General features: G+C 37.9%; 1 protein-coding gene across 1 annotated transcript; it reads right to left on the reverse strand.

The window, feature by feature from the left end:
• Positions 1–1169: 1169 nt before the first annotated feature.
• LOC113118019 (extracellular calcium-sensing receptor-like) lies at positions 1170–9742 on the reverse strand. Its single transcript, XM_026286872.1, has 7 exons — positions 9689–9742; positions 4520–4779; positions 4137–4428; positions 2898–3686; positions 2562–2789; positions 2202–2325; positions 1170–2068 (listed from the first exon to the last, which is right to left on the reverse strand). Exons 1-7 carry the CDS (start codon positions 9740–9742, stop codon positions 1170–1172), a joined length of 2646 nt encoding a protein of 881 aa, XP_026142657.1.
• Positions 9743–22385: the final 12643 nt, after the last annotated feature.

Here is a 22385-nt window from a genome sequence, read left to right on the forward strand (position 1 = left end):
CAACACACGATGGGTAACTCTGTGTTTTCTCAGCACTATATCATAGAAAGTACGAGGTTGAGAAGTAGAAGGCGGGGCAACAGTTAAAAAATTGTAAAGTTAAAGTTCATGCAAACAGATAAGTTTAGGTTTTACATCATTTTTATGCTAAAATATCCCAATAGAGCAGTCTACAAAATATGCTGATTAGTCGTGTTGAATTAAAGGTTTATGAATGTCCAATTAAGACTCCATTACAACCATAACTGTAACTCAAACAAGCAGTATAACCAATACGGTAACTGTTGTCAACCCTGTTACTGATGTGTCAACCCTGTTACTTGTATAATATTCTAATATAATTAAAAAAATTGAATAAACATGTAATCAATTAATTGTAAATGTTTAGTAAGATAGGCTAATAATCCACTCAAAATTGAATTGAGGTGTTTCATTTTTGTTTCCATAAATTTTTTTCTTAAAACGGAAGATGCTGGGGAGTGTCATTTGGAAATGAACGTATTCATCCACTTAAAAAAAATAAAACTTTCAATATTCTCAATTCACAAACACTCTTAATGTAACAAGGGGGGGGGGGGGGGTATATCTTCCACAATATATCAGATTTGTTCTATACATGTAATCAAAACCTTTTCAAAAATTAATTAATATGTTGGTAACAGGGTTGACCAAAAACACACATTTAGATTGTTATATGAAAAAAATAAAAAAAATAAGATGGCCTGAGATGGCACGGCAGATTTTCCTCAGAGGTAAGAATCTACTTCATCCAAAAAGGAGCTTAAAGATTTTCAAAACAATACTTTGAAAATCAAACATTAAAAGTGGGAAATGGCACTTTTTCGTATAATGACCCGTATACTGATGCACCGCTGACCTATCAAAATGGTAATCTCATTGGCTTCTGACAATTGTATGGTGAATTCGCACGAAAAGTCTGTAACCTTATTTTAGGACCGGACTGCACGCCATGCCACAGCCTGAAAGGGGCAGCACCACCAGTTAAACAGACAGGGGTGCATTTTTTATCAGTTTAAACAGATATAATGAACATTTCTAAGTTACTGGTTCTAAACCTTTTCTTGAAGGCTGTTTTTCTCTGTGTGTGCGTGTGTTATTGATATATTGCTTAATATAGCTATATTATTCAATTATTTGTTTCAATGAGTTTAAGATTTCCCCATTATTTGTTTCTTTGTGTTTTTCTCTGGTTTTAACAAAATGATGTAACATTTTGGAGCAAATATACAAAATAATAAACCAAAACTCGAAGATAAAATAGCAAATATCTCTACAGCTACAGTAAATTTTCCAGGAGAACTGACATAAGCTGGGATAAATGTGAGCCAGACAGCACAGAATATGAGCATACTAAATGTGATGAACTTGGCTTCATTGAAGTTATCTGGGAGTTTCCGAGCAAGAAAAGCTAAAATAAAACACAAGATTGATAGCAGACCAGTATAACCCAGAACAGCCCAGAAACCAAGAGCTGAACCTAAGTTACATTCAAGGATGATCTTTTCTCTGTAATAGCTCAAATTCATATATGGGAAAGGGGGGGATATTGTTAACCAAATCACACATATAATCACCTGTATTAACGTTAAGGAAACGACACTCAGTCTCTGTTGAAAAGGCCCAAACCATTTCATGACATTACTTCCTGGAAGTGTAGCCTTGAAAGCCATTAAGACCACTATTGTTTTCCCCAAGACACAGGAGATACAGAGGACAAAAGTGATCCCAAATGCTGTGTGACGCAACATACAGGACCATTCAGTGGGTTGACCAATGAAAGTAAGTGAACAGAGAAAACACAGTGAGAGTGAGAAGAGCAACAGGAAGCTCAGCTCTGAATTGTTTGCTCTTACAATAGGTGTTTCTTTATGAAGATAAAAGAGAAAAGATACCATTGCTGTTAATAACACTCCAGTGAAGGAAAAAATACAAAGTACCATCCCCATGATTTCAGTATAGGAAAGGAATTCAACCATTTTTAAGACACATATGTCTTTGCTTTCATTCGACCAGTACTCCAAATCACAAGAGAAGCAATCACTAGAATCTGTGAAGAAAAACAAACAAACAATAAATAAATAAAAAAGAAGTAAAGAAAGAAAGAATGAAAGTGAATCATTAAGAACCTAGAACAACAGACAGTATCACTCATCACTTTATCACACCATGTCCTAGTTTACCCGTGCCATTACTGACTTCTCCCTCTGCACAAGCTATACAGTCATAACAGCAGACAGGTCGTCCTTTTTGCACAGCTTTCCTAGTGCCAGGGGGGCAGGTCTCACTGCACATGGACACAGGCAACTATAAGAAAATAAGATATCATATAAAACCTCAATTTATTATGATTTAATAGTTATTATTTGACACTCTGAAATGTTTAATTATTATTATTATTATTATTATTTTGAGACTCTGCTTTTATATATTTGTATTTCAAATACGTTGTTAAAATTATTGTTTTGTACTTGGCTGTCTTTTTCACAATTCAAATATGTAATGTGACCTCAATAAATTGTTATTAATTAGTATTAACATACCTGTCCACTTTTCCCTGCCCATAACACATTTTCTTGATTGACCTGAAGACGTTTCTCTAAAGGCATTGAGCTGTCATAGACACCCACATGCTTAAACTGCAGACCTCCATTCCCAGCAGGCTGCCAGTTCACCAGGTCATATCTCGCCACTGGATCACCACTTGCATCAAAGAAAATTTCTTCACCTGTTTTAACAGTGAATCTCACATCTCTCATATACTCCAAAACCTGGAAGGAAACAATATTTTAATTTCGATTAAATTATTATTAGTATTATTATTATTGTAGATTAAAGTTTTTTTCTTCTTCTTCTTTTATTGTATATGCTCTAAATACCTTTTGTGGGGTAGGCCATTTTCCTTTGCTGCTGTTGGTGGAGGATTTGAAGTCTTTTAATATATTATGCAGTGTATGTGCAATAGTATACACTGCAGTGTACACTTTATTTGCTATCCGTAACTCTGAAACATCAGTATATTCATTTTGCAGCTCTGCCATATTCTCTGAACCAGTACACCCACCATTGCTGCGAATCCTGAAAGAACACTGAAATGCAGTCTCCCAGAATTCTTTTAAAAGTTTATTGTTTGGTTCTTGATCAGGGTGCACATTCACTAGGAACTCTCGCAGGCCCACAAGTTTGGCATTTGCTATAGCAAAACCCACTGCTCCAGAAAGGAAACTGTATTCCTTTGTTTCTGCAATAGTTCGAGAAGTGATCCAGGATTCACTGCCAACCCACTGTATCCCTGTGATGTTGTGCTGTGCAATTACATTCACAAGGGGGAAAAAATCTCTTAGTGCAACAAAAGCCAAGACCACCTTGGCAGTACCCTTCTTTATCACTTCTAGCGTCTTCAGAAAATGCTCTTGTGGATCAGTTCTTAATATGGTTTCTGAGTATTCAATACAAATCCCTACTTGTTTTGCAGCCTCCTCAAATGCTGCAATGCCATTATTACCGTAGTCACTGCGACTCCTTACTGTGCCAACCCAGGTCCAGCCAAAGTGCTTTACAAGCTGAGCCAGTGCTCTGCTTTGGTAATAATCACTGGGTATTGTTCTGAAGAATGATGCAAACCTTTTTCTGTTACTCAGGCATGCACATGTGGCAAAATGACTGATCTGCAAAAAAAAAAGAAGAAATAATAATAATATTAACAATAATAATAATAATAATAATAATAATAATGATAATTAATTACACAGTTTTTTATTTACTTAATACATGTAATGTTTAAAAAATAATAATTTCTAATATCCAAAAAAGAAAAATTGTTACTAAATAGACCAAACAATCTAATAATAATAATAATAATAATTAACTACACAGTTTTTAATTTACTTAATACATATAATGTTTTAAAAAAATAATTTCTAATATCCAAAAAGGCAAAATTGTTACTAAATAGACTAAAACAATCTAAATAATTTAACATACTTGTTTTATACATTTACAACAATTGTTTTTAATTGGTTAAATATAACTTGAAGCACATATTTTGGTGCCTGCTTCAGTGGTTCATCATGCACTGATTTAACATGATATCAAGCAGCAGATAAAAGAGTTCTTACAACAGGCAAACTGAATGGACCAACTACAGAAGCCAAGGCTATGGTTGGAGAGGAGTTTGATTCTCCAACAATGGCATTAACAGCTGGTGGTCTAGAGCATGACGTGTCACTCAGAGTCTCTTCATATCCATTCATCAAAGCCATGCCTGAGAATATAGCCTGAGCTATTGAGCCACAGGAATCATATATCTTATAGCCCAAAGAAACACCAGGCAATAACTGTGTGCTGTTATTAATCTCCTCAATGGCAAAAATCAGTGTCTGTGCAAATTTAAACTCACGCAAACTGAAGCTGTGAAAATAAAACATTAGTTTTATTCCTTTAACATTTTTTATTACATCATCAAAGAGTCATGTTCAGTAATTTATATCATCATACAAACCTGGTGCATGTTGTTGGCTCTGGTTTGGAAGTGAAAGGATGCATCTTTAGCAGAGCACTAATGTGGATTGAGAATATCGCCCCAATGTTAATGTCTCTTTCTGTAGATAGTAGAGGAAGAGCGGGCTGACTAAGCAGTCTGCAGAGTTGTGCTGAATAGACCCCATACACCACCAGCAACAGTAGCGGCACAGTACTCTTTGTCATTGCCAATCTGTATGAAGCGTAAGAACCTTTGAGGAAGAACAGGGATAGTGCTGCCTTTTATTGTCTTTAAATGTCCTTTGGGGTTGGCATTATGAATCTTTCGTGCTAGATTTTTTACATTTATTTGTCATTATGGAAGAAACAATAGTGAAGTAAGATATTTAGCTGATCTATATTTGATGGCTTTGACTACTATGTACTGATACAATAAAATAAAAAATAAAAAATAATCATAATAATATTGCAATAATAAAAACAAAAAACGCTGCTACTGAGGTGGGATACGGGCATGGTTAGGGATACGGTATGGGTAGGTTTCAAGGGTGGGTTAAAGGGATAGTTCACTTTCAAATTACATTTTGGTATGTTTTAGCTTACCTCAAGGGCATCCAAGATAAAGGTGTCTTTGTTTCTGCAAGTAATTAAATTTTTTTATATTTTTAGGTCAAACGGTTCTTGTCTGTGACCCAGGTTATGCAGGTCTGTGGTCACCATCTTTATCGTATAGATTGTATTCATATAGATTTTAAAATATTGCTTATTACTTATAAAGCCCTGAATGGTTTTGCACCTCAGTATTTGAATGAGCTCCTTTTACATTATAATCCTCTACATATGCTACGTTCTCAAAACTCAGGCAATTTGATAATACCTAGAATATCAAAATCAACTGCGGGCGGCAGATCCTTTTCCTATCTGGCGCCTAAACTCTGGAATAACCTACGTGACATTGTTCGGGAGGCAGACACACTCTTGCAGGTTAAATCTAGATTAAAGACGCATCTCTTTAACCTGGCTTACACATAACGTACTAATATGCTTTTAATATCCAAATTTGTTAAAGGATTTTTAGGCTGCAATTAATTAGGTAAACTGGAACCGGAAACACTTCCCAGAACACTCTATGTACTTGCTACATCATTAGAATGGCATCTACGCTAATATTTGGCTGTTTCTCTCTTATTCCGAGGTCACCGTAGCCACCAGATACAGTCTGTATCCAGATCAGAGGGTCACTGCAGTCGCCCGGATCCAGTACGTATCCAGACCAGATGGTGGATCAGCACCTAGAAAGGACCTCTACTGCCCTGAAAGACAGCGGAGACCAGGACAACTAGAGCCCCAGATACAGATCCCCTTTAAAGACCTTGTCTCAGAGGACCACCAGGACAAGACCACAGGAAACAGATGATTCTTCTGCACAATCTGACTTTGCTGCAGCCTGGAATTGAACTACTGGTTTCGTCTGGTCAGAGGAGAACTGGCCCCCGAAACTGGGCCTGGTTTCTCCCAAGGTTTTTCTCTCCATTCTGTCACCGATGGAGTTTCGGTTCCTTGCCGCTGTCACCTCTGGCTTGCTTAGTTGGGGTCACTTCATCTACAGCGATATCCTCAGAGATGTATAGTAACGAAGTAGAACTACTTCACTACTGTACTTAAGTACTAAAAGGCGGTATCTGTACTTTACTAGAGTATTATTTTTTTCCTCCTACTTCCACTTTTACTTCGGTACATATTTTCGCTGAGTTTAATACTTTTACTCCGATATTTTTTTTATGTGCTGCATCGTTACTCGTTACAATTATAATAATGTTATGAATCATTCCATTACAAACCACTGCCAGAACTGTAGATGGCAGGTTTGATGAAGCTGGCACATCATTGAGCGAATCAAGCGAGACTGCGCGTGCTGACTGAACTGCTGTGAAGAGAGAGATGAACACCGAGCCGAGCCAGATAATGACTCGTTCACGAGTCAAGAACCGGTTGCATCGGTTTTCGGATGACCAGTAACGTTAGTTCTTTCTGACAGTTCAATTCAATAAACCAGTTGAAGAAAACAGTTCACCAATTCTTTTGCGCTCAATGCAATGGCGTCATTGAAGTGAAGTGACATTCAGCCAAGTATGGTGACCCATACTCAGAATTTGTGCTCTGCATTTAACCCACCCGAAGTGCACACACAGAGCAGTGAACACACACCTGGAGCAGTGGGCAGCCATTTATGCTGTGGCGCCCGGGGAGCAGTTGGGGGTTCAATGCCTTGCTCAAGGGCACCTAAGTCGTGGTATTGAAGGTGGAGAGAGAATTGTACATGCACTCCCACCCACAATTCCTGCCGGCCCGGGACTCGAACTCAGAACCTTTCGATTGGGAGTCGGACTCTCTAACCATTAGGCCACGACTTCCCCTGAAAATTGGCGTTGACTGCACCTGGGCTCATAACATTAACACAGAATTAGTTCAGAATCAATCACCAAAAGAATCAGTTCGTTTCAGACGCTCTGTGTGTCGGTTTGCTTCACGCTAAATCACACATGCGCAGTATCATCAGCTCCTCGGTTCACGAATCGTTCACAAAGTTCTCTCTTCACATCAGTTCAGTCAGTGTACTGTTTGAGTCAATGAATTACTCCGGGATATTGGTTTGTTTTAACTCAGAGGGAGTGTCAGACACATTAAACAAGTTAAGCTTAATTCATCTGTGGATTAATGCGTATTGGAGACGCGAACTGTTTAAAACGATTCAGTTCGATTTGGTGGACTGTTTCAAAAAGATCCGGTTACATCTAATGATTCGTTCGCGAACCAGATATCACAAACTGCTTTGTTTCTAACTGTCTTATAACAGACATGGAAGAGAAGACAATGCTGAATAAAGTCGTAGTTTTTGCTATTTTTGGACCAAAATGTATTTTCGATGCTTCAAAAAATTCTAAATGACCCTCTGATGTCTTACGGGTTTGAAACAACATGAGGGTAAGTTATTAATGACATCATTTTGCAAACTGGGCTAACTAACCCTAGTAACAGTTTTTTGTTTACAAGAAGTTACAGTCAAAGGAATTGTGATTGTCCTTTAGGTTAATCATTTGAAATAGTAAAAACAATTACTATTTTGAACAAAAATGTTCAAACTTTTGACTACTTTCTTTAATAACTACATAACACAATACTTCTACTTTTACTTTCAGTACTTGAGTAGTAAATTTTAAAATAGACTACTTGCAATACTTAAGTACAAAAAATGTTGAATACTTTAGTACTTCTACTTAAGTGTGGTGCTTAAAGAGCACTTCTACTTCTACTCAAGTCACTTTTTTGATAGAGCACTTGTACTTTTACTCAAGTATGGGTCTCTAGTACTTTATACATCTCTGGATATCCTTGACTTGATTGTAAATAAATGCACAGACACTATTTAACTGAACAGAGATGACATCACTGAATTCAATAATGAACTGCCTTTAACTATCATTTTGGCATTGGCATTCTTTCATCTACGTCGTATCGCTCAGCTGTGTCCCTTTATCGGTATCTCAGATGCTGAAACTGTCATCCATGCATTTGTCACCTCACGTCTTGATTACTGCAATGCACTTTTCATTGGCCTACCAGCTAGCTCCATTTCCAAATTACAATACATTCAAAACTCTGCTGCCAGACTACTCACCCACACCAAGCGTTCTGCACATATTTCCCCAATTCTGCATGATCTTCACTGGCTTCCTGTGGCTTACCGTATTAAATTCAAAATTATCCTTCTCGCTTTTAAGTCTCTGCATGGCCTTGGTCCCCCCTACCTCTGTAACCTGCTTCTCCCTTACAGCCCAACTCGCTCTTTACGATCCGCTGATTCCAGCCTTCTCGTTGTCCCTCGGCATCACCTTGCTTCAATGGGGTGCAGATCATTCAGTGTTGTTGCGCCCAAAATGTGGAACTCTCTCCCCCCATCACTCCGTTTTGTTAACACTATCTCTGAATTCAAATCCATGTTCAAAACACACATATTTTCTGAATGTTATAGGTCTTAGTGTGTTTTTTATTTATTTTCATTTTTTTTTCCTCTCTCTCTGCTGGTTGCTGCCCCATCTACCCAATTCTCACTTACTGTACTTGCACTCTCATGTGCCTATTGTTGTTCTGTCTGCTCTCTTTGTCAATTGCCTTTATTGTTGTTTGTTTATTGTAACGTGTCCTTGAGCTCTGGAAAGGCGCTATATAAATAAAACTTATTATTATTATTATTATTATTATTTTGCATTATTGACACACTGTATTTCTAATGAATGTTGTTCAGTTGCTTTGACGCAATATATTTTGTTTAAAGCGCTATATAAATAAAGGTGACTTTGACCATCTGAAAGAGCATGCACAGATAAATCCAAATTAAACAGTTCCCCATAGTAAGTACACATTGATGACCTAAGACAAAAAATTAGCAATTTGTGTGAGAAAACGAACTGTATTTATATAGTTTTTAACTCTTATACACAACCACATCCAAGTGATCTGCACGCGTTCTGGCTTAATCTTGTAATACCAAGCTTTACAGCAAATACGTTTATTCTCTCTGTTATATGAAGAGTTTGGTTCCAAAATGTGATAAGCGCTATTTAAAAAAAAAATAAATAAATAAAATTGAGTTTCAGCCAAAATCAGCATAATTTCTGTTCAGTATTAAAAAATATTTTTTGTATTTTACGCAAAATGCAATATTCGCAGAATTATTAGGTCAAGCTTTCTCCCTTTTTTGCCAAACCGTGACAAGTGCCAATCTCCCTTTTTCGCAGAATGCAATATATCTGCTTAACCAATCACAGAACACCATTCCACACACTTTAGTCAAGTCAAGTCAAGTAACCTTTATTTATATAGCGCTTTAAACAAAATACATTGCGTCAAAGCAACTGAACAACATTCATTAGGAAAACAGTGTGTCAATAATGCAAAATTATAGTTAAAGGCTGTTCATCATTGAATTCAGTGATGTCATCTCTGTTCAGTTAAATAGTGTCTGTGCATTTATTTGCAATCAAGTCAACAATATCGCTGATGTGTAGAAGTGACCCCAACTAGGCAAGCCAGAGGTGACACCGGTAGGTAGGTTATTCCAGAGTTTAGGCGCCATATAGGAAAAGGATCTGCCGCCCGCAGTTGATTCTAGGTATTAACAAATTGCCTGAGTTTTGAGAACGTAGCGGACGTAGAGGATTATAATGTAAAAGGAGCTCATTCAAATACTGAGGTGTTAAACCATTCAGGGCTTTATAAATAATAAGCAATATTTTAAAATCTATACGATGTTTGATAGGGAGCCAGTGCAGTGTTGACAGGACCGGGCTAATATGGTCATACTTCCTGGTTCTAGTAAGAACTCTTGCTGATGCATTTTGGACTAGCTGTAGTTTGTTTGCTAAGCATGCAGAACAACCACCCAATAGAGCATTACAATAATCTAACCTTGAGGTCATAAATACATGGATTAACATTTCTGCATTTGAAATATCCTAATGACAATGAGGAATTAATAATAGACAGAAGAGGATCTATGACTTCTGGAAGCACATCTTTTAGGAGCTTAGATGGTATAGGGCAGGGATAGGCAACTCCGGTTCTGGAGGGCCACTATCCTGCAGAGTTTAGCTTCAGCCCTCATAAAAACTCACCTGCCTGTATCTATCTAGTAATCCCAAAAACACTGATTGCCTTGTTCAGGTGTTTTTAATTAGGGTTGGAGCTAAACTCTTCAGGACAGTGGCCCTCCAGGACCGAAGTTGCCTATCCCTGGTATAGGGTCTAACACATGTTGTTGGTTTAGATGATTTAACAAGTTTATTCAATTCTTCCTCTCTTAAAGTAGAGACTGAGTGAAACTGTTCCTCAGGGGGTCTATAGTACACTGTCTGATGCAATACTGTAGCTGAGGTCTGAATGTTTGCAATTTTATCTCTAATAGTATCAATTTTAGAAGTAAAGTAGTTCATAAAGTCATTACTGCTGTGGTTTTGGGAAATGTCAACACTTGTTGAGGCTTTATTTTTTCGTTAATTTAGCCACTGAATTGAATAAATACCTGGGGTTATGTTTGTTTTCTTATAAAAGAGAACAAAAGTAATCGGATCTAGCAGTTTTTAATGCTTTTCTGTAGGATAGGTTACTTTCCTGCCAAGCAATACGAAATACCTCTAGTTTTGTTTTCCTCCAGCTGCGCTCCATTTTTCGGGCTGCTCTCTTTAGGGTGCGAGTATGCTCATTATACCATGGTGTCAAACTGCTTTCCTTAACCTTCCTTAAGCGTAAAGGAGCAACTGTATTTAAAGTGCTAGAAAAGAGAGAGTCCATAATTTCTGTTAAATCATCAAGTTGTTCTGAGGTTTTGGATATGATAAGGAATTTGAAAGAAAGCTTAAAAAGGCTGATCGAAAGCTTAAAAATGCTGATCCCAAAGCATCTTTTTCATTATCAAAATGGATATTAAAATCACCAATTATTAAAACTTTATCTGCAGCCAGAACTAACTCAGATGTAAAATCACCAAACTCTTTAATAAAGTCTGTATGGTGCCCTGGTGGCCTGTATTCAGTAGCCAGTACAAACATAACAGGGGATTTATCATTAACATTTGTTTCTCGGGATAATGTTATATGAAGCACCATTACTTCAAACGAGTCATACTTGAAGCCTGCCTTCTGAGAAATACTGAAAACGTTGTTATAAATTGAAGCAATACCTCCCCCTTTGCCTTTTAGACGCGGCTCATGTTTATAACAGTAATCTTGGGGGGTGGACTCATTTAAAATAATGTAATCATCAGGTTTTAGCCAGGTTTCTGTCAAACAGAGCACATCTATATGATGATCAGTGATCATATTATTTACAAAAGTGTTTTTGTAGAAAGGAATCTGATATTCAATAAGCCAAGATTTATAATTTTTTGTCATATGTATTTGTTTTTTTATTTGTTTAACCTCAATTAAAGGTTAAATAGGTGAAAGAGTCTCTGTGTGCTGATAATTTACTGACCTCTGTGACGTGAGGCAGCTTGCAGACTGTCGGTTTAGCCAGTCTGTCTGCTTCCTGACCTGGGCCCCAGTTAGTCAAGTATAAACACTAAGACTTTTTGCCATATTTCTAGAGAGAAGAGTGGTGCCACCCCAGGAGGGATGAAGACCATCTCTTTTCAACAAGTCAGGTCTGCCCCAAAAGCTCATCCAATTGTCTATGAAACCGATGTTATTCTGTGGGCACACTTAGACATCCAGCCATTGAGTGATGACAATCTGCTATGCATTTCGACACCACGGTAAACAGGGAGGGGACCAGAGCATATTACAGTATCTGACATCATGCTTGCAAGTTCACACACCTCTTTAATGTTATTTTTAGTGATCTCCGACTGGCGAAGTCGAACATCATTAGCGCCGGCATGAATAACAATCTTACTGTATTTACGTTAAGCATTAGCCAGCACTTTTAAATTTGCCAAGATGTCAGGCACTCTGGCTCCTGGTAAACATTTGACTGTGGTGGCTGATGTCTCTATATTCACGTTCCATACAATAGAATCACCAATAACAAGAGCACTTTCATCAGGTTTCTCAGTGGGTGCATCACTGAGTGGGGAGAACCTGTTTAATGTTCTGATCGGAACAGAAGAGCGGTGTTTTGAGCCAAGACTACGCTGCCTCACTGTCACCCAGTTGCCCTGCTGCAAGGGCTCTGTTGCCGGAACCGAACAATGTACAGGAATCCCTGAGCTAGACCCATCCAAAGCCTTATCTAGAGCCCTAACATTCTTACTGTCCTCAATTAAAGTTTGGATGTGTTTCTCTAATTCTGAAATCTTCTCTGTCAGCCTAACTATTTCCCTGCATTTATCACATGTGAATCCCTCATCTGCGACAGAGTTAGATAAACTGTACATGTGGCAAGAGGTGCAAATAACAATATCAGGAGAAACCATTACTCACCGTGCTTGATGAAATATTCTTACTAAGGTTGTTTGATGAACTTGTGAAAAACTGGAGCGAGAGAGAGGAGAGGAGAAAAGAAAACAGCGATAGGTTCGAATAAAAACGCTAATGACAAGCTAACGAGTGCTAGTGCTTTGCAGGTGTACTGCACTCACGGATATAAAATAAAAGTGAACAATCAAAATTAATCTTATAAAATTGATCGATAATATCAGAAATAGGGTCTGAATTTAGTTATATTTTATCACTTTAAAAAACAGAGTGATAATAAGATAAAGATTCTAGAGAATTCTAGAGAAAAAAAAAATGTGGTTTTATTAACAAAGTTCGGGAGAAGCACGATCAGATAATCATCCAATTTGGCACAGGTGCATCTCGTTTAGCTAATCATCTTAAATAGCACGCAAGCGTATATATATCCAGTCTTCCTACCTCCTGTCCCACGACAGTTTTTCGGCAACCCTCCTCCACCCCAACTCCTCACTTCAGATCTATTTATCCCAAATTAGGGATAGGGGGAGTTATTTGGGTTCGGGCTATGCTCCGGGCCCGGACCCCTCCCCCAGGACAGCACGCCAAAATATGCCTACTATTTGCCTTCAGATTAGATGTAAGGGTGAACTCGTGAAAACAGCTACACGGAGCTACGATTAGCTACAGAAGGCAAACAGGAAGTAGAGAAAACACTGTCCAACTTTAGACAATAGTGGCGGCACTTTGAATACACTCCGCATCTTAGTTTTATTCCTCTACTTTGTACTTTGTGATCAGTAAACAAGGGCTGCAAGTTAAATTGGATGTGATTGTCATGCACATCTAGTCAGTAAAGCCAGTTCTGTGATTAATAGTACCGGTATACCCTTACGAAAAATAACCATGGTTTTATTATAGTAAAACTGTAGTAACCCGTGGTTTTTTGGCGTATTGACTACCATTTGTATAACCACAGATTTACTACAAATACCATGGTTATACTATGGTTAATTTAGCAAAACCATGGTTAATTTGTGGTTACCATGGATTAACTATAGTAACCATGGTTTTTTGGTTTTATTTGTAGTAAAACCATGGTTAATTTTCGTAAGGGTAAATCTCCATCACAGGCTTTTAGATGGCGCGACATTAAATACACAGAGCATTAGATCAGTGACAAGCTACCTTATATCACATTCGATAATGAACATGATATCACATAGCTTATCAGTGTTAGTAATTTATTAATTACATTTATGTTTTTGTTAATACAGCACATAGCACTAGTCAACTAAATGAATATAGTATGGCAAAGATGAATGCACTTTTGGAAGTTAAATGTAAGGGAAATTTCGGTGGTCTAATGTGATATTGTTAATTTTCTTGTTCATAATGAAATTGTATTTTATTGCTGTTATTAATTTATAGCATTAAAAAGATGACCCGTTGAATTCATTTTGGAAGCATTGATTGATGAATGTGCCTGTATATACAGTAGGTAGCCAGCCTTTCTGGGGCAGTACCGCGGCGCACCCAGCGTTTTCCACGCATTTTTAGGCGCGAATTATTGAAGACAAAAGCGATGACCCTCGGTACCCCTCAGGCTGACATGTTGATGTGATGTGATATCTGATCTAAGTGGGCGTGGTGTGAGGTAGAGAGGACATGACTGATGATAGTGTCCTGATCCAGTCACGACGCTATTCTCAGCCTACGCTCCAGCTGAGTAATCAACTTTATTTTTAAAAATAATTTATATATTTTATATTTAAACTGAAAACGTGGTGTGATTAACACGCAAGTCATTCAAGTCATCGTCTCTCAAGTCAAGTCAAGTCCCGAGTCTTTAACTTCCAAGTCCAAGTCAAGTCTCAAGTCATAAAAATAGCGACTCGAGTCGACTCGAGTCCAAGTCACCAAGTCACAAGTCCCCATGTCTGCCCGACAGCATCAGGTGTTTTATTTATGGGGAGTAGAATTGTTTATTTCAATGAATGTAATAGATTATATATCATAATAGTTAGGCTATAATATTATAAATCAGGTTGGTTTGTATTGCTGACGTAATATGTAAATTATATGCGTAGACTTGCACTTAGACCATAGTGCGGCCCGCTGGAAAAAAGGTTGAGAACCACTGATATAAAGGTTGCTGTCCCATTTTATACAGGAATTGTTCATTTAAAAAAAATCAAATTATATTAGTAGTAGTAGCCCTTTATTGTCACTAGTCACAAGTACCAGCGAAATTAGCCATCAACCTGTCCATACATACATACATACAATATGACAGTGGGGTAGACAGGACAGGAAGAGGAAGAAATACAGCATAACATTAGGGAAGTGAGGAGCAAAAAACCAACACCCAGACTATGCTCCTTATGGGAGCACAGTATGAGAACAGGAAAAACACCTCAGCACAAAAAGCACATAATCAATACACCATAGACACACGACTTTGCAACTGGGTACGGAACTTGGGGTGGTTGAGGTAATCCAGCGCAGGCAAACAGCCATCCGGTCCAGCAGCTGAAAAGCGCTAGTCACAGACCCGCCTGCCAGACTGGCGGTACAAATCGGCAAAGGCGGGGGATGGGGGTTGGGAGGGTGAATGCATATCTGTATATGTGTAAGAGTTTGTGTATTGGTAGGCCTGGAGAGTTGAGACTCTCTCTAGATGCCTCAGTCCGCAGATTATACAGCGTCACAGCAAGTTGCCATGGAGACGACCTTGGTCAGGTCCTAGACAGAGTCAACAATAAGCAGGTGTCTGTGGGAGAGGGTGGAGGAATGCAAGAGAAGTCAAGCTGCCCAGCTCGCCTGGGAGATTTTTGTCATCCAGCCAAAAAAGAAAGCCAAAAGAAGATAAGATACCAGTTGTTTGGTCTAGTAGCCACATTTCTTTTCACGGTCACTATGATTGTTCATTGTCCATTGGTCTCCAAATTCTCCAATTTCTTTTCCAAATCCGTGAGCTTCTTCATGATGTTATCCATTTTGCGGTTAATAGTCTCAGTCTCAATGCTGACCGCTCTGCCCAGTACTTCAATCATGACGGGCAGCCTTGTGAGGCTTTGGACAGCTGTTCCTGTCTTCTTAATTTTCCGATAACCCAGGGCAAAGCCTAATCCAATCAGCAGAAGACCTGTTATCATGGTTCCGAATAGGTAGATGTCTTCAATGTCCTCCACGGAAAGAGCCGCCAGACACACGACCCGCCAATTCGCCCACGCGTCCATCGTGTAGCCAGCTGCAAACGTTCCGGCAGGGCAGTCAGGTTCCCCGAACCCAGGCTTCTCGTCGAGAAGATGGTGTCAATTGCGTTGAGAGACCAATTTATCAAATCCATAATTCCAGTTAAGGAGAGCAGTGCAGAGAGAGTCTCTCAAGTAGACAAGACAAGAGAAAAACAAGCGAAGCAAGGAAAGGCAGGGAGGAGAGGAAAGAAATGCGACCGCCTCCGTTGAGAGCAGAAGAGAGAGAACTATTGTTAGTTCTAATTATATTGTTAACACAAGTTCATTTAGAATTTTTTTTTTACTTATAGGCTAAACTATTTTTTACTTACTATTATTAGTTTAATAGTATTTAAATTCAAGTTAAAAAAAAGGTTTTAATTGCTTCAATTATTTTTATTAATTAATAATATGTTATCATGTTTATTCTTGTAAAAAATATGTGTTTATTCTTTAGGAAAACAAGGGAAAAAATAAGGGACAATCCCAAAATTTGTTTTGCATAACTATTTATGTAAGCTACAATTATTCAAATAATAATAATAAAATAATGTCATTAAAAATACCATTGGCCTGAGTAATTTTGACCATTAGGCTATAGAATTGTGACTTTAAAGATTAGTCATTTAGGTGGTAAAAATACTGTGAAAATAATAATGGCATGGATTTTAGAGCATAACAACTAATGGTTTATGAAACATTAGCCAATAAAGCATTTTTTTAAACAACGGAACTTAAAGTTGTGAACTAAAATATTATTTCAACCATACAGCATGTGAATAAATAAAATGATGCATAATTTTCATAACATTTCATTATTCATAAAATGCATAACGTTTCTGGTGTTTGGATATGTACTTCAATATAATGAGCTCCAAGTTTAAGAATAGTCCTAGACTTCTCTCTCTTTTTAACAGCATTAGCTCAATGATATACGTCTTCTTCCGTTAGAATTTTCATGCCTCGCTAAATGTTGGGCTCATGATCAATAAGTTCGCCTCAATCTGATTCAGTGAAGTCAAACCGCTGACAGTGAAGCCTCGGAGACCCGCGTGCTGTGAGGCGGGAACAGAGGACTCCGCTTGGTCTTAAAGCCTCCTTCAAACTTCCACGATCACAAATAACAATGATTTTCGTAAAATAATGATTAATTATTAATTGATGAATTATTATTATCATTATGGTCTTGTGAAAATAATAATATGGGCTGCGAGAAAATTATGAATACAAAGAGTAGTGCTGCTGAGTGCAGACATGTTTCAGCCCAGTAACACACCATTCCTCAGAGCCAAAACACAGACCGAATTCTGTTCAGCTGGAGGGGGTTGGGTTTTGGATAGTTACTCATGGCTTGTGGGGTCGAGATAAAGGTGTGAATTGCTCTTTCATATGGACAGTGTATTATGAGGCTTTCACTTGCTGAACCGGTTTATATAGGACTGTTGTTTTGGTTATATTCACAGTGCTGGCTCTCTCCCACGAGAGAAATGCAACATTCACACATTACACTATTCCTTTTCGTTTAAAAACATTTCAAGCTTTCTGTAGATATATATTTTTAATGTACCTATGTGAGACACCACGATATTATGTTAATTAAAAAATAATACATTCATTATCATGAAAAATTAAAGTGATGAGACGGCGCCTCCCTGTCATTAATGCACAATAATAATTTTTGCACAAACACTTGAATATGAGCTTCTTATCACGAGTAAAATTCATGCCAACAGTCAACATATTTAGCTTGATCAGAAGGTTGACTGCAAAAGTCGAGCGGGATGTTAAGAGTTTGTCTGTTTCTTTTACTGATTATTTTCGGGTTAAAGCATGATTTAAACAGATACACACTCAATCGCTTTTGCAATAGCCTAATGCGTTCAAACAAATGTAATCTTACAGTGCTACATTATCAGCATGCTATCTGATTTTGAAATCTTGAAGTTAATCAATCTGTTTAGATAAAATAACTGACAAAGATGTTATTTTCATCACAAACAAAATGTTCACAGCAGAAAGCAGCAATTAAAGATTAGTTTGGCATGTGATGTAGGGAAAAAAAGTTTACACATAGCGTAAGCCACTTTGAAACTCTCCTGTTATTATTATTTTTTTATTATTATTATTATTATTATTATTTTATATGCTATGTTATGAACATAACATTTCAAACATAAAAATACTTTATTCACGGAGTGAAGGCGGAGCATGTTTCTGGTATCAACAGCCGCATTTCCTATGTCGGGCCAGTGCGAGCAAGGGCTTAAAGCGGGCTGGGCGGGGCTCGTAGCCTCGGGCCATTAGGACCGAGGTCAGAATAGCGCAGGGTTTCCATAGTGGAGCCTGAAGCTCCGCTGCGCGACACTAAAACACGCCCTTTACACGCCTCTCAGAACAACGTCATGCAACCTCATTATTTCACCAACAAAGAGAAGTTATCAGAAAAAGTCACTGGAACATGCGAGATCACAAAAATATATAAAAGCTCCCGAACATAAACATTAGGCTATTATATTTTTTTATGACGTGAGCTAAACTCTCGAGATGAGGCTTTGACAGATAATATACGTTACTAAATAAATACACGAAAATAAGAAGCTGACATCTGATTTCCTCAAACGGTCATATTTACCATGTTTACTATGGTAATGTTAATGCCTAGCCTGCACAGACTTTTGCATTGCTTATAAATATTTCTGCCTTGTGTACACATTGGATCAAGTTATTTCAAAGACTAGCTGCTGACTGTTTTGAGCTTGATTTATTTAAAAAAGTGTTTAATGCTGGTGTTAAAGCTGTTATCTTTCAGAAATCATCTGCAGCGCAGACTCTAACATTACTCTAAAATTACTTTAGTTTACTAAAGTTTTTTTTTTTTTTTTTTTTTTTTTTTTTACATCGTGTGAATGTTGTTGATTATAATGAGCGAACTTGAGTTTAATCGTGAGGACGTTTTATTAATTCTTTAGAGTTTCAAAGATTTAATCGTGACGGTTTAATTTTATTCGTTTCTTGTTTTAGGCAAATTAGGCCTAAATAATGGGAACGAAATTATACAGTGCTTCACATTTAAACATGCAACAATTTCTTAATCTTAATTTCTCAATTTCTGAATAATATAACGCATAATTAATATAATATAAATAATACTGAACACCTTTTAAATGTGTCCAATCTAAAATATGGTTTAATACCATGTAGCTTAGAAAATATAACCACATACTCTTTCTCTTTCTCGTTCTAAGAAATGCACATAACTTCATAAATACCAAACTTTCATCTGTGAATATTAAATATTAAATATATTAAATATTTAAACTATAGTGTTTTTCTTTCATTTTCCGTGACTGAAGCCATCAAATGTAACACATCAGCGAGGCAAAACTGACGTCTATTTGCGAAAATGTGCTTTGATGCGCTTGTTTGATAACTTGTGGTTAAAGCGCCACTCAGTGGTCAAAAGCCGCCGCGGTATAAAGAGGTGTTTTCGATGTCTACTTAGTGTAAGTATTGATTGTGCCTGTATATAAGTATTGATTGTGCCTGTATATAATTATTGATTTTGATATAATATAATTATTGATTTTGATATAATATAATTCGTATAGACCAAGTTGAGAGGCTGTCATATGTGGATCAACTTACTATGTTGTGTATTTTTAACAGTTTCAATATGAAAAATTACTTTCATATTGATTCAATGAATTTTTTGCTTAAAAAAAAAGTATCACGAATTTATTTCATTTTGGGGAAAAATAATAATAAAATTGTATAATAAATCTTTGAAAATCAAAACCTGGATTTTAATTTTTCATGTTTGTATAACCTAAAGATGCTATGTGAAGGTTTGAAATATAAAATAGTGGTTTTCATCTTGCCACTTTTTTTTGGTAAAGAAAACTCGTTTTTTATTAATATTAATCAAAATGGATTTATTGCGCTTTGGAACAAAACTCTTCATATGTGCATATGCGATCTTGTGAATTGCTGTATAGTTCAGCTAACAAAATCGCTGCCCATTTTCATTAAATTTTTATTATCATGTTATGTTTCATCATTCTAACATCATTCATGTATTTATGTCATAACCCTGAAAAGGGGGAAAAGATTAATAGATCATTTAAACAATACAATTTATTTAGAGAAAGTGTGTTTTATTAAATTTTTACAGGATCCTCTGTTCCCAGACCAAACCATTCATCTGAAGGACAGTGAAAATATGAACCCTTTGATGGTGACAGTTTCCACATGATAAATAGAAAGAAAATGGTAGAGGATGATAGGGGTATTGCTATTTTACTAAAATAAGCCTGCTGTAAAAAAAAAAATAATAATGTATACACCATCGTTTCCATTTCTATAACGTGTAAATATATCCTCTATCGTATTCTACAACAAAAACGATCAGAACGCCTCGTTATCACTACTTTTATTTTGATCTCCCGGGTCCACTATTAGCTTATAGCCCATTAGCATCAGCAGCGTGGTTGCTGCTAACCGCGCTTGCATTGCTAATTCTCTATTCACACACATTAACATTGTTTTACCTACTGTTACTTGCTTTAATGGCAGATGAATGTCTACCTTTGATTGCAGGTGAAGACACGTTCGAGCTGTAATCGGCGCAGCTCGAGCTGGAGGCAGTGGAGAAGCAGATTCGTGACCTGGAGGTGAGGCAGGCCCAGCTGAGAGAGTGGAGATCCGCGCTGGAATCCTCCCGGGCTGACACTCACAAGTTCAGGGTAAGTATACAGCGTGCTGCTAACAGTCCCACAACGTCTACTCCATGTGTTTCTCTGCACAGGCCCGGTGCACCCATGAGGCGATCTTCCCAGATGTCCTTCACTCTGGTACAACACGGACCCTGGGTGCATCCAAAGCGGAGGATGCGAGTCAGGCGCCGGGCAAAGACCTTACGAGACGGGACACGACGCTGTGATCATATGAGACTCCATTGTCCGACACGTCCGTGCTATGTTAGCCGAAGGTAAAGTGCACACTCATTGTTTCCCTGGTGCTCGATGTTTCTGCGCAGATACCCCTGACCCTGAAGGCCGACAAGAGCCTCAGAATGGTCGTGCTTTACACCAGGGTTAACGACACTTTGCTGCGGCAGACGTAGAAGCTGGAGAGGGACTTTAGGAGCCTAATCGAGATGGTCCGTGGCACGATGCGTGCGGCAACGATCATCGTGTCAGGAGCACTACCCAGTTATTGACGACGACACGAAAGGTTCAGTAGGCTTGTTCCTTTAAATTAATGGTTGTTGTCATAGTGTAAAGAACAGAAACTGCTATTTGTTAATAATTGGAATCTTTTCTGGGAGCGTCCTAGGCTTTTTCGCGCTGATGGCCTGGACCCCAGCAGAGTCGGAGCGGAGCTGCTCCAGGATACTTCGCTCCATGTGTTGTAACTTTTGTTGTTGAATAATTATTTAAGATTTTCGGAATAGAAGCATATGTGATGCTAAGTGTAAATAATTATAAACACTTTATTATTTTTATTATGTTTTTGTTTATTTTGAAAGATCGCAATGATGTATCTCACCCTGTTATACTTCAAGTACACACTAAGTATGCTGATAACTTTATTAATCTTTTAGCCTTGTCAAGTAGGTGAGTTGCGTGGCTTTTTTCTTCTTGTATTCTGAAGTAAAAAGAACGAGAAATATGACATCCGTGTAAGCGTCTCAATCTTCAAGAACTTTCACTAACATTTTTTGGTGCCGAAAGCCGGGATAGCGTCACAGAATGGTCGCGGAATAAGAATCTCGGAGTAGGAAAGTGAAAGTAAGTTTAATGAAGATGGCTGAACAGTTAGAACGGATGAAGAAGAAGAGGAAAACAATCCGCAGCTCAACGACGAAGTTACTGACTCATATGCAAGAAGAGATTGGTAAAGAAGAACCAGACTGTGAAAAGCTGCGCGAGTTACTTTCAATGTTATCGACGAAAGAAGAAAGCTTGGTGGATCTTGACAGAGGCATCGAAAACGAAACTCCCACGGACGATCTGGAGAGAGAGATAGAGAGTGCGCTGGATTATCAGGACCGCATTATCATGTGGAAATCCCGTGCAGTGAGAATGATAGAAAGGGAGCGTGAACAAGAGAGTGAACGGGTAAAAAACGCCTATGCAAATCAAGAAAGACGGCCAGAAAAACAGTCTGTCAAGCTCCCCAAATTGGTTATTGATAAGTTTACAGGAGAAATAAGCAAGTGGCAGGAGTTTTGGAGTCAGTATGAAGCCGCAATTCATTCTAATGAAGCGCTGTGTAAGAAAGAGAAATTCGCCTATTTGAAAACGTATTTGGCTGACGCAGCGGCCAAAGCAGTATCAGGGCTCACTCTAACGGACAGTAATTATGATGCAGCTATTGAATTGTTACAGAACAGATTTGGAAGGAAGGATATTGTTATCAGTGCTCACATGTCTAAACTGCTTAATTTGACTCCTGTAAAGAGATCATCAGACGTAAACGCGTTGAGAAGTTTATATGATGAATGTGAAATTCAAATTCGTAGTTTGGAATCTCTGGGTGTTCCTTGTGACACGTATGGCAGTCTTTTATGCCCTGTGTTATTGCAATTGATGCCAGAGGACATTGCTCTAGCTTATACTCGTCAGTTGGACTTTGATGGTGAATGGAAAGTGCCTGAGCTTATTCAATTTCTACAAAAGGAAGTGCAAAGCCG

The sequence above is a fragment of the Carassius auratus genome, chromosome 18 (assembly GCF_003368295.1).
Source record: "Carassius auratus strain Wakin chromosome 18, ASM336829v1, whole genome shotgun sequence".
Taxonomy (NCBI): domain Eukaryota; kingdom Metazoa; phylum Chordata; class Actinopteri; order Cypriniformes; family Cyprinidae; genus Carassius; species Carassius auratus.

What these genes read in the sequence shown, in the direction of transcription:
- LOC113118019 (XM_026286872.1), bottom strand. Translation starts at nt 9,742, where the DNA reads ATGAGCTCCTTTTACATTATAATCCTCTACGTCCGCTACGTTCTCAAA. An exon ending in GTCCATTCAGTTTGCCTGTT is followed by an intron (nt 3,687 to 4,136) that starts GTAAGAACTCTT and finishes TTTTTTTTGCAG; the next exon opens with ATCAGTCATTTTGCCACATG. An exon ending in AATGGCCTACCCCACAAAAG is followed by an intron (nt 2,790 to 2,897) that starts GTATTTAGAGCA and finishes GTTTCCTTCCAG; the next exon opens with GTTTTGGAGTATATGAGAGA.